General features: G+C 62.8%; 1 protein-coding gene across 3 annotated transcripts in view; it reads right to left on the reverse strand.

Moving 5' to 3' along the window:
* Positions 1-1,214, reverse strand: part of PXDN (peroxidasin) — a 64,767-nt gene extending 63,553 nt beyond the window's left edge. For 2 of the 3 annotated variants that reach the window (XR_011253879.1, XM_069573809.1), the window contains exon 1: positions 907-1,214. Coding sequence is in view for 2 of the 3 variants with exons in the window: in XM_069573809.1 (XP_069429910.1) it covers positions 907-1,097 (191 nt within the window). In the remaining variant the exon portion in view is untranslated. The remainder of the gene's footprint in view (positions 1-906) is intronic. The other variant, XM_069573810.1, reaches the window with a different exon arrangement.
* Positions 1,215-12,520: the final 11,306 nt, after the last annotated feature.

The following is a 12,520-nucleotide window of genomic DNA, read 5'->3' on the forward strand; positions in this document are numbered from 1 at the left end:
TTAAAAGAACACTGACCGCCCACTTCCTGAATAGTTCACCCCAAACTTCACAACTTTTGCAGGCGCCTCGGCGGTGCCAGAAGCACTCGGGCTCGGAGAAGAGTGGAAACTATTTTTGGCATCCAGAAGGGCGGCTGCGGGCCGCCGAGCGCAGTCGGCGCCTGGATCGCGGACTGCCTTTTCGGAGTTTGAAACTCTAATCAGGGGCGCATCCGAACAGGCCTCGGGCGACTCGGCGGCAGGGCGGGCGGGATCCCCAGGGGAGCGCGGGGGTGGGCGCGCGGTGCCAACTGGAGCGCCGGGTCCCAGCGGCCCCGCCGCGGCGCCCCAGCTGGAGACGAGGGCGGGGACGGGCCCCGCGCGCACACCCGCTCGGAACCCGGCTCCGCCCGCGCCTTCCCGCACTCGCAGCGCGCCCCTCCCGGAACGCGGCGCAGGGGCGCCCGAGAGAGCCGTGCGCCCACCGGGGCCCGGGCCGGAGGGTCTCTGCGCCCCGCCGGACGCGGGTCAGAGAGGGGGGCGCCAGGAGGGCCTCCCGGAGCCGGGACGGGGGTACGGCGGCCCGGGCAGGAGGGGGAAGCGCCGAGTCGGAGGCGAGGGGGAGGGGAAAGGAACGCGGGAGAGGGGGGCGCCGGGCTCCGGGAGCAGGGGGCCCGAGCGGGGCGGGGAGGAGCGGGCGAGCATCAGGGCCGGCGGGGCTGGGGGCTTTCCCCGGCGGGCCCGACGACTCCCCCGGCCCGCCGGGACTCCGAGCTCCAAACAAAGGCGGCTCCGGAGGCGGCGCGCTCTGCGCTCAGGTCCGCCCCCCCGTCCGGCCACGGAGGACAAAGGCCCCGCCGCACGATCCCCGGCCGCCCGGCGCGCCCAGGTTCTCGGGGCCCTGCCCCCGCGCCCCGCCGCACTCACAGGATAGAGGTCTGCGGCGCCACGGCGGGCACGGCCTCCAGCAGCAGATGCATGCAGCGCACCGTGGTGCGGAAGCACAGGCAGCGGCTGGGACACCCGTTGCTCGGCCTGGGGGCGACCTCGGCCAGCGCCCCCCAGCACGAGCACAGAGCGAGTGCCAGCAGGCAGGGGCGCGCGGCGCGCACGGCCATGACCCACGGCGCGCGGGGCGCTCGGGCGCGCGGACCGACAGCGAAGGCCCGGCGCGTCCACCGCCGGCTCCGGACTGCGCCCGCCCGCCGCCCAGGCGCGGCCCACGTCCCAGCTGTGCGCCGCGGGCGGGGGGCGCCAGCTGTGCACATGCGCGCGGCTCCGCCCTTCCCGCCCCCACCTCCCCGAGGGCCGGGGCGGGGCGAGGACCTCCTGCCCGAGCGCGGCGGCCGGGCGGCCCCGGCGGCGGCGGACAGGTTGGGCCCCCGGGGTCCAGCCCCAGGTCCGCGCTCACGGTCTGGGGCCTCGCCTAGCGGCCGTTGCCACACGTGTGCAATAGAAGCTTTTGTTGTTTCAGAAAACACTCTTAGAGGACTTCGCAAGTTCCAGGCAGGATTCCAAGCGCTTTCTCTCTCTCTCCCCTCTCTGCCTTTCTCTCGCCCCCTGCCTCCACCGCGTCTCTCTCCGTCTCTCTGTTTCTGTCTGGCTGTCTCTCGGAGACCTGCCTCCAGACAAGCCGCTGGGGATCAGAGCCAGGGGTCGGGCTCCCTGCCTGGGCCCACGAGGCCTGTTAAGCGTCCGCACCTCCTCGCATGTCTGCCTCCGCGCCAGCCCCAGCCCTGTCCTGAGGACCCCAGGGCACGGTGAGAAGCCTAGAAGATGTTTGGGTAGAGGTCTCTGTGCAGGGTTGGCCCAGGTGGACGCTCAGTGTCCTTTAGTTTCCTCCCTTGTGGCCACGGGTGGAGGAACCCACTGGGCCTCCCCAGGGGGCCTTGCTGGGCACAGCGGGGGCCCTGGGCCCAGCCGCTCTATTCTAACACTTGACTCCTGAGGATCCAGTTACAGCTGAAGAGGTCCAGTCCACGGTCACCACGGTCACCACGTCCCAGCGTCGGAGAGGAGCCTGGATCTGTTCCGACCCCCAGTGTCTCGTGGCCGGTCTGACCACTGGCAGAGAGGTGGTCCCCCCAGGCTGCTGTGGGGATGGGGTGGTGGACGCTTGCCTGCGTCAGCAGATTGCCGCCCCTCCGTGGTCCCCAGGGCCTAGCTCTGGGGGAGCTGAGCTGGGGGCTGGCCCGGCTCCCCCGAAGCTGGCGTTTTGGAACCACTGGGAGCAGCCTTCCCACAGTCTCCAGGGGCTCGGACACGCCAGCCAGGCTGCCTGCGTGCTCACAGTCACGAGTCCCCTGGGGCTTCACACTCCTTCCCAAATGCTGTCTGATTGCCCTGCACAAATTTCAAACTTAGGTCAGAAACCCCAAACCTCACTGTCCCTGCTTTCTTCTGAATCTCTGATGAGATCCTCTAAAATGTTTCATCAGACCCTCCAGCCCAGCAGTCGCCCCTGAGGGCTTCACCCACTGGTGTGAGTTGAAAATCCCCGTGGATTCCAGTTGTTCCTTGTGTCTGGGTCAATTTCTGCTCTTCGTCCTCCTTACCAATAACCACCAGCAGTCCCGGCCCTGCCCCTTGCCCTGGACCCCCGCTAGGACCCCACCTGGGCCTGCTGGCCCCTTCCCTGCAGTGGGCAGAGAATGTGCTGCCGCTTTGACCCTGCCGCCACTCCCCAAGCCAAAAGTCTCCAGGCCCCTTAGGTTTCGGTGGGTAAAGGCTGCCTTCCAACCATCCCGGGGAGCAGGCGTCCGCAGCAGCACACGCCCTCCACCTCTCCGTCCGGTTCAGCACCACTGTGGCTCAAACGTGTCCATCAGGCTGGGCTGTCGCCCCCAGTGGTTTGCTCAACATGAGTCCAAGTGTTGTGCTGAAGGCGTTTTGTAGGTGAGTTTGACAGTGGTGAGCCTGGGCAAAGAGGAGCTCCCTCTGTGATGTGGGGGAGCCTCATCCACTCAGCTGAAGGTCTTTAGAAACACTGGGGTTTCCTGGAGAAGAGATTGTGCCTCATGGCCTCAGCATCCGCTGCCCCCCTGCGTTCCCAGCCTCCTGGCCTGCCTCTGAAACGTGCTGCAGCAGTGCCCACGCTGCAGGAGGGGTTCTGTGAACTCTACCCTCGTCCGTCCTCCCCTGCAGTCCTCCCTCCCAGCCTTCCCTCCTCCCAGTTCAGCAGGGACACTCTTACCTACTGGGCTGTTTCTGCTTCTGCACCTCCTGGGCCGTGTGTCCCGCGTCTGCCCTCTAGAGGCCCAGGGAGGCCTCACACCTCGGGGATCTTGCCTTTCTCCCGGTTCACTGTGGCCATCAAAGCCTCCTGGGTTTTCTGTTGCCCAAGCCCACGTGACTGCAGTTCTCTCTGCTGACCACCTCCCGAGCCTCGTTATCTGCCTGCAGTAAACATTCCTTCCTGGTGCGACCGTGCTGCCTGCTTAGACGTGCATTCAGAGACCAGGATCCCCGTGGCGTTCTCGGTGCTCTGAGTGGCACCCCGAGCTCTGCAGTGTCACGCGGCTGTGCCCACCCGCCCACCGTCTGAGCACCTGCTCAGGGCCGGGCCTGCACGTGACTGCTGTCTGCATACTTGAGTATCTAAGCTCGGTGACATCCCAAAGAGATGTGAGTATCCCCAGTTTGCAAATGCAAAACCTGATGCTCAGTGAAGAGCATAGCTTGTCCAGGCCCCATCACTCAGGATGGGCAGGGAGGGGACGGCATGCTGACTTGGCATCACCCTTGCCAGGCCCTGACCTTGAACCTCACCTACTGAGCTGGCTGGTGGTGGGCCCCTCCTGCAGGTCACCAGGCCCGGCTGGTGCCCCGCTGGTCCCCGCTGGCCTTCTCTGGAGACTCACTAGGGCCACGGGGGCCACCCTCCTGGGGATGCCGGGCACCCCCGCAGCCACGGCCCCAAGCTGGCAGAGGTGACTGATGGCCAGTTTCTCCCCACTCAGTGGCCACCCTCCACCCCCCCAGGGGCCCAGGCTGTGTTGAGGAGACACCCAAGTGCCTGGGGGCCCCCAGGGACAGTCCACTTCCTGCTAGTTCCAGAGCAAACCTGCCTTCTCTCTGCCCATCGCCCCTCAGGAGTCTGTGAGGAAGGGAGCATTGGGTTTGGAACAAGAGACTGGCCAGCGGCCTCCCAGACTCCCTGACTCTGGTGACTCAGAGCCCTGGGCTCCCGTCTGTCATGGAAGGACGCGTCTCACGCTCACAGGCAGTGCTGAGGGCCCGGCAAGAGGTGTGGGGGCCGCCCACCCCCCCAGGGACGAGTGTCCTCCTGGCGGGGAGGCTTCCCAGGTCTGGAGACCGGGGGGCCATTCCCAGACAGTGAGTCAGCCCTGGAGAACCTGGCTGTGCCTGAGACCGCCCCCCTCCCCAGGGCCTCGCCGGCATCTTCCTGCCCAGCGCCAGCCCACTTGCTGGCAGCCGGCGAGGAGGGCGTGGAGATGCTCCGGGGACGTGCTCCGGGGAGATGCTCCTGGGAGGTGCTCCAGGGCGTCATGGGTGGCTCGGTGGCCAGCAGAAGGCTGACCCCACAGTCCTGGAGGCCAGAGGTCAAGATTCGCTCCTCCCCGCCCCTCTGCAGGCCCTGGTGCTGCTAGCGGGCTGCATGCGCCAGCCGGCCGAGGCCCGTCTCCAGGGGGTCTTCCCCCGGTCTGTCCTCATCCCCGTCTCCCTGTCCTTGCAGGGACATGCCGACTTAGGGCCCAGGACACCCCCCCGACACTGGCCACGTCTGCAGCAAGCCTGTTTCCAGAGCAGGTCACGCCCCGAGCTCCGGGCAGGACTGGGTGCTGGACAGACAGCCAGGCAGGTGGTGATGAGCCCGGGGCCCTGGCCCCCTGCCCTGCCCCATGCTGCCCCCACTGAAGGAAGGGAAGCACCGGGACCGGGGCCTGCTTCACAGTGCGCGCCCTGCGGGGATGAAGGGGGCTGGGTTGTGCCAGGTTAGGTGCAGTTAGGTGCGGCTCCGTCTCAGGCACGGGCACGGCTCTGTGCTCCAGAAACATCTGCAGATAAGCCTGAGCCTCCAGAGGGCAGGGCTGTCTGTGGAGGACCCGCGGACCTGCACGCTTGTGTCTCACCCCAGACAAGGACTTCAGCCACACTGGGCCCCGTCCCCGCCTCAGGGCCGCTGGAAACTCCCACTCCAGGAGCGCGCTCAGCCCTGTGTGCGTGGTGTCCCTTTATTATCCTGAACTAGAAGACTGCTTCTCAGCAAAATGGGCCTGCGGTCAGCTTGCCGCTGGTTGCAGCCCTCCCGGCTGACACATGCCCGTGTGCACTGTAACCCACTCTGCTGCCTGTCCCGCCTGTCCCACTTGCCGAGAAGCCGCTGTCCTTACGTCAGGTAGAGCCTCTTTTCTTACATTTAAAAAGAAAAGGAGTTGTTCAGTCACTAAGTCACGTCTGACCCCGTGGACTGCAGCATGCCAGGCTTCCTTGTTCTCCACCGTCTCCCGGAGTTTGCTCAAACTCACGTTGGTTGAGTCAGAACAGATGACTAAATACACCCGCTTAGAGTCGTTTTAGCCTGAGATGGACGCAGCCCCAGTGGGCTCGGCCCTGGGGCTCTGGCCGCCCCTTCGGAGCTGGGCCCGCATGGCTACGGGGGTGGCGGTAGGCCGGCCGCGGGCCTGGCCCTGGAGCCCAGGTTCCCTGGGGCCGTGTCTGCAGGGCTCCTGTGTTCTCCTGGAATCCTCACCCCACCCCCCCAGCCTTGCCGGCACTGGGCGCAGGCCTCCAGCAGGAGCTCTACCACTTGGGGGCCCCTCCCCAAGGGTTTCAACGCCCAGACGGCTGTGTCACAGGACCGCACCCAGATGGACTGTCGCAAGCTGCCACCCTCCCACCCCGCCTCCAAGACCGGCTCTCTTGCAAAGGCCCCTGGAGGCCTGCATCCTCCCCTCCCCACGAAGTTGCTCACGCTCTGTCTCTCGGGGTGGGGCCCGTGTGTTTCTCCCAGGACCCCCGTGCATGCTCTCCCAACCCCCGCCTGACTTCTGCACCTTCTCTCCTGCCTCCCCACCTGGCGTCAGCCCATTTCACAGGCTGCCCTTCGGAGCCACCAGGGTCAAGGACCGCGCTTGCCGCCCTCCATGGCTTTGAGCCCCAAGGCGATGGCTCACAGGCAACTGTCCAGGAGACCATGGAGGCGGGGACCCTCCGCTTACAGTGTCCGAGTGCGGACCGCCCGCTCTAGCTCATGGTCTGCTGGCTGCAGGCCCATCCCCTGCCTGGGGGCCGGACGGCAGGCCCGGGTCCGGAGGGTCATGGCCAGAGAGGGGCTCTCAGGTCCTGGGCTCCCTGCCACCATGAAGACGGCGCACGCACGTGTGCGAAGGCCCGAGACACACGCCCGAAAGAAACAGGAAACAGGACAGCGTCATCTTCCGCAGGCGAGCTCAGCCTGTGGCTCCACCGCGCTCCTCGATTCTGGGCTCTCCCAGCACAGACTCCAGAGGGCAGTGTCCGCAGTCACTGACTGCCCCAGGGGCAGGTTAGCCTCCACCCCCTCCCCTGCACTGACTGGAGCTCTGGGCCGCTGAGGAATGTTCCAGGAGGAATGTTCCAGAAGTAATGTCACGTGTGGGCGCAGGGCAGAGGAGGTGGGAGAGCTCTTGCTGCCTGGGGTGCCCAGACCCGGACGCCGGCGGAGGCCTAAGCAGGATGTCCACCAGCGTTCCCCGAGCCAGCCAGCCTTCAGGCCTCCTTGAGAAAATCTTAGCGGAGCCTAGCAGGGTCAGTGTCTGCTGCGAGAAGCCGGGCTGAGAGTAGAACTTCCGTCAGTTCAGTTCAGTTCAGTTGCTCAGTCGTGTCCGACTCTGCAACCCCATGAACCGCAGCATGCCAGGCCTCCCTGTCCAGCAGCAACTCCCGGAGTTTACCCAAACTCATGTCCATTGAGTCGGTGATGCCGTCCAATCATCTCATTCTCTGTCAACCCCTTCTTCTCCTGCCTTTCCCAGCATCAGGGTCTTTTCCAAGGAGTCAGAGCTTCCCTGGTGTCCCTTCAACACTGCTTTCCTGGGCTCCCGAGCTGGGGCCTGCTCCTGCCCTCCTGCTGAAGGCCCTGCACACGACGTGAGGCCGGGCCAACCGGAACGACAGAGTCTGGAGCAGAGAAAGTTTCACCACGGGGCTGAGCCAGAGGGCTGGGCGGCTCTTCTCAGGAGACCCAGACTCCCCATTGGGCTTGAGGAGTCTTAGGGGCAGGATGTGGGGCAGGGCTGCAAGGTGTGTGCCTTCCTTTGAGGAGGGCGTGGGAGATGAGGGCAAGTGCCCAGGACCCTGGGCTCAGCGTGCAGTCCGTCCTCGGGGCGGGGGCCTCCGTCCTTACAGCAGCGCCGGGCATCCGGCTGTGAGTCCTGGGGGCACAGGACTCTGCCCCTGCCCCCAAGGCTGCACCTTTGTTTCCTGGCCGCCCCTCCCTTCCCTGATTGGCTACTGCTGGAATCTGCACTTGGGAGGGAAGAGAAGGTCTAGGAGGCTGAATCCTTTCTCCAGGAGGAAATGGGGGAACGCAGAAAGGTTTCGTACCCGAGAGGGCCCCACAGGGTCCTGACTGTTTTCACTCCTGGGTTGTCAGCTGGGGGCCTTGCAATATGACTGATTAGCAAGAGGAAATCGAGCGTTTACCCACGGGGGCACCTCCTGTCCACAGCGGAGGCGCCTAGGCGGAGAGCACCTCAAAGAGGAGCCTGGAGTTCAGGAAGAAGAACCGTCTCCCGCTGGGCGTCCCTGGGGCTCAGACAGCAGAGGGTCCGCCCGGAATGCCAGAGATTCGAGTTCGATCTCTGGGTCGGGAAGATTCCCTTGGAGGAGGGCATGGCTACCCACCCCAGTATTCTTGCCTGGAGACTCCCATGGACAGAAGAGCCTGGCGGGCTACAGTCCACGGGGTCGCAGAGTCAGACAGGACTGAGTGACTAACACTTTCAGCATCTTCAGTTAAGGCTGAGAAAGTGTGTGGAGGCCAGTTGCAGGAAGGGGACTCAGAATGATTAACAGATACAGATACAGTCGTGCAGACTTCAGTCTCCGCTGATTTGGTATCAGCCTTCTCTCCTGACTCAGACAGGAGACTCCCTTACAAACAGAGATTTCCCTTGTGGATGAAAAAGCATTTCTGCCATATCAGTAAACAATGTTGCAGACAGCCGGCCCTTGTACCACGGTGGTGAGCCCCCAGGGAGCCTGGAATGCGGACACTCCCAGGGTGGGGTGAGGGTGTTGCTTTGCTGGGCTAGCTTGCTGAGGACTTGCCGGGAGTGAGTGTCTCAGATGGCTCTCAGGGAGAGCTCTGAAGAGGCGAGGGAGGAGCTGGGATCCATGGGAGCTTTTGCAACAAAGACCAGGTGGTTGGAGCATGGGAAGATACTATTACTTACAGAAAACCAAGCATCTCAGGTTGGTGGATTTAGCCCCTTTCTGTGAATGGGAAGAGGCGAGAGTCGGCTCACTGACGCCGCTCCCTTGATGTGAGCTACCTGCCGGGCCAGTGTCCTGGGCTCTCTCACCCTGAGTCCCTCTGCCCCTGGGTGGCTGCAGCCCCTCTGTCTGCACTCCGAGTCCCCCCAGGACCCCCTTTCTGGGGCAGCTGTGGTGGCTGGGTGGCTGCAGCATTGCTGGTCTACTCGTTAGCGCTAGGCACTCAGTCGGGTCTGACTCTGCGGCCCCATGGACTGTAGCCCGCCAGGCCCCCCGTCCACAGGATTCTCCGCAAGAGCACGGGAGCGGGTGGTCCTGCCTCCTCCAGGGGGTCCTCCTGCTTCGGCAGGTGGGTGCCTTACCACTGGCGCCACCTGCAGGGGCTGATACGCAGCAGCGTGTTTCGCTCACAGCCCTGCAAGCCCAGTCTGGCGCCAGGGGGTGAGCTGCCAAGGACAAAGCTCACGTTGCCGGAGCGACTGCAGGTCTTCGCTCAGAACCTGGAAACCCTCACCTTCGGCAGGAGTGGACGTGAAACTCTGAGGTAGAGTTTCCAGAGATGAGAGTGGCGGCCACAAGCCCGGCTGGAAGCAGCGGGGACCACGATGGTGACGAGTCTGACCTCCAGCAGAGCCCGAGTCTCACTTGAAGCTGGTTTGACTACTTTAGGTACTAGATGGCAAACCTAGCAGCGGCCGTGGGAGGATGCAGACCGGAAAAGCATGAGACGGGCCGGCAGCCCTCTCCCTCAGAAAAGCCCGACGCCTCCCCGTCCTCAGCATCGCTCCTCCTCCTCTGTCTCTCCTCTTGGGAATTAAACCGCCCTCTCCAGGTGGGGCGAGAATTGCTCTGTGAACTCGGTTCCTGCTTTTCCGTTCTTTCCACTGAATAAAGCCTGCGCTGTGTTGATCTCTTCTTGGTTTTAGCTGCTCCAGCCTGAATGGGAAAGGAACGTCTCCTGCCAAGGCAGGGAGCCGCGGCCTGGCTGGGGCCTGAGCAGGGTCCCCACAGATCAATTCGGTAGCATGTGGAGGACCCCGGCCTGAGGCAGGATCAGACTCTGGGGGAGACGCAGCCTCAGGTGGGTGAGGAGGAGCTAAGACACTGAGCCCGTCCGTGGATCAAGCATGAGACAGGCCGAGATTCAGATCCAGACTCAGGAGACATGCTCTCATTGTGGAAAGAGAAAGGGATTCTCCCCCTTGTTCTGCAGGAAAGAAAAAATTCAAAAACGTGTCCATGAGTTAATCTTTCGAGCTTTTATCAGATAAGCCGAAAGTATTTAAGAACATTTTCGAATCAACACTTCACTGGATTCCCAGAAATACTTTTGTATTTTGGCAATACAGCAAACGATAAGACGTGATTCCCAGCACTAGTGAACTGCAGAGTTCCGGCTCCTCTAGCCCTGGAGACGCAAGGCAGGAGCAGGAAGTCTGCTTGCTTCCGGTTAAGCAGCCGGTCTGGCCCGGTCAGTGCGGCAGCAGGTAGAACACAAGCGGGCGAGGAAGGGAGATCTCAGGGAGACGCGTGGGGGTCTGCACCGGCAGGCAAGGGAGCAGCCTGTGAGTATCGGTGTGAAGAAAAACTCACGTCTTATGGCGAGACGAGGAAAAGTAAGCGTGGGAAGTCTCTGCCCTCTGGCCTCCTCTCCTGCACTGGGCATCTCCTGGACCACCACACTGGCAGGAACACCTGCCCAGCTAAAGAGCAGCCTCCCGTCAGCATCAGCAAGACGACTCTTTATCGACAGCACTTGTTGGTAATCTCAGAAGAGGTCACATGACCCACTGCAATGATGCCGTTTGCGTCTGACTAAGAACTGTTGCTTTGATGTACAGTCCTGTGTCTCAGAACTCGTGTGTAACTGTGCCTTGATTTCTGGTGGGTGGACCAGTTCTCAGGGCTTTCCGAGACGCTCCTCAGGTCATAATCCTTGACTCTGGCTCAAATAAAGCTTTCCATTTTTTTCTTAGATCGACTGATTAATTGTTCATCAAGTTTAACTTCTTATTTTCCGGATCCTCCTGATGATAATCTATTCCCTTCTTGCTTCTTTATAACCAAGAGCCTACTTCTGTTAAACTGAAAAGAAAAATCAACTGGATTGTCATTTATCCCAAATCTTTTCCCATGTCCAAGCTCAACTCAAAAAATTTTTCCTTACTCAAAAAGTCATTTTGAGGCAACTTGAGGAGTATTTATATCGGGGCTTCCCTTGTGGCTCAGACAGTAAAGCGCCTGCCTGCAATGCGAGAGACCCGGGTTCGATTCCTGGGTCGGGAAGATCCCCTGGAGGAGGAAATGGCACCCCACTCCAACACTCTTGCCTGGAAAATCCCGTGGACGGAGGAGCCTGGTGGGCTGCCGTCCGTGAGGAGTATTTATATTACACAGGAAGAGAAAGCACACGCAGATGCGGGAAAGGGAAGAAGTCAGAAGAAAATGAAGAACTGAGGCGGAGTTCAGAGTCTGGAGACGCCTCTAGAGATAGAGAGGAGACCGCAGCGTTTGGCTGGACGTGAGCCAGGGCTCCTTGGGACCAGCTGAGAGGTCCTGGCACAGGATGCTGCGCTGGGCACGGAAAAGGAGCCCCCAAGAGCTGGGATGTGCTGGCTTCATCGTATCAGGCAGGCCTGCCTGATACATTCCGTTCAGCTTGGACAGTGACCAGTAACTTCTGGGGCATTTTGGTGAAAGTGAAAGTCGCTCAGTCATGTCTGACTCTTTGCGACTCCAGGGACTATACAGTCCCTGCTCTCCAGGCCAGAGTACTGGAGTGGGGGGCCTTTCCCTTCTCCAGGGGATCTTCCCAACCCAGGGATCTAACTCGGGTCTCCCGCAACACAGGCAGATTCTTTACCAGCTGAGCCGCAAGGGAAGCCCGAGGATACTGAAGTGGGTAACCTATCCCTTCTCCAGGGGATCTTCCCAAGCCAGGATTGAACCGCGGTCTCCTGCACTGCAGGCGGATTCTTTCCCAGCTGAGCCACTGGGAAGCCTGAGAATACTGGAGTGGGGAGCCTGTCGCTGCTCCAGCGGATCTTCCCGACCCGGGTAATGGGAAGAAGGTGCAATCTCCCAGTTACAGGGTGAGTGGGTGCTGGGACGACCACAGAGCCGGGAGCAGAGCTCAAGCTGCTGTAGGGCCTGAGGCATGGGCCCCGTGAGCCCTCATCCCAGAGGAAGGAACGGGCTGTTGCTTCTTTCGGGCCCTTTCTCTGTGTGGCGTCTGTGACGGGGCCGGCTCACGGCGCAGGTGCCCCTCTGTCTCGCTGCGCGCCTTGCGCGGGCGCAGCGGTGCGTGTCGGGTGCGTGTCGATCGCGTCTCGGCAGAGCTGGGGTGGGAGGGGCGACCACACAGAAGGAGACCAGGCTGCTAACCTGGTCACTCGGAGAGAACGTGTGTGATGGTTTTTGTGAGGAAACTTCCAGATCTAAAGCTGTGCACACGTGGAAGGAGGAAGGACAGAGAGCCACGTTTCTTTTCCTTGATGCACCTTTTAACTCGCTTCGGGCCCGGGGCTCCCCCGTGTTGCTCTGCTGCGCTGAAAGGTCCGCAGCGCCGGAGCTGAGTGCGGAGGGAGTGGACCGTCCCAGGGCCCTGACAGCAATGGGCCTCCTGCCGCAGAGGGACGGGGACCGGGGACCAGGCCCCAGGGAGCCGAGAGGCCCCTGCTCACCAAGGCTTCTGCTGCTCCCGGTGACAGGGCTGCCGGGAGGAGGCGGGAGGCTGCCCTGGGCTCCAGAGGGGAGCTGCCGATGGCGTCGTGGGAGCGCAGAGCGTCCGCTTCATCCAGGCCGCCTCACTGCCCAGGGCGGGGGGCGCGTGGGAAGTGTGGGTGCCCCCGAGGGCGCGTGGGGAGTGTGGGGTGCCCCCGGGGGCACGTGATGAGGAGTGTGGGGTGCCCCCGGGGGCCACGTGCTCGGAATGGGGGTGACCCAGGGGTATGTGGTGTGGAATGTGGGGTGCCCCCGGGGGCCACGTGATGAGGAGTGTGGGGTGCCCCCGGGGGCACGTGGTGGTGAGTGTGGGGTGCCCCCGGGGGCCACGTGATGAGGAGTGTGGGGTGCCCCCGGGGGCACGTGGTGAGGAGTGTGG

The sequence above is a fragment of the Ovis canadensis genome, chromosome 2, assembly GCF_042477335.2.
Source record: "Ovis canadensis isolate MfBH-ARS-UI-01 breed Bighorn chromosome 2, ARS-UI_OviCan_v2, whole genome shotgun sequence".
Lineage (NCBI taxonomy): Eukaryota > Metazoa > Chordata > Mammalia > Artiodactyla > Bovidae > Ovis > Ovis canadensis.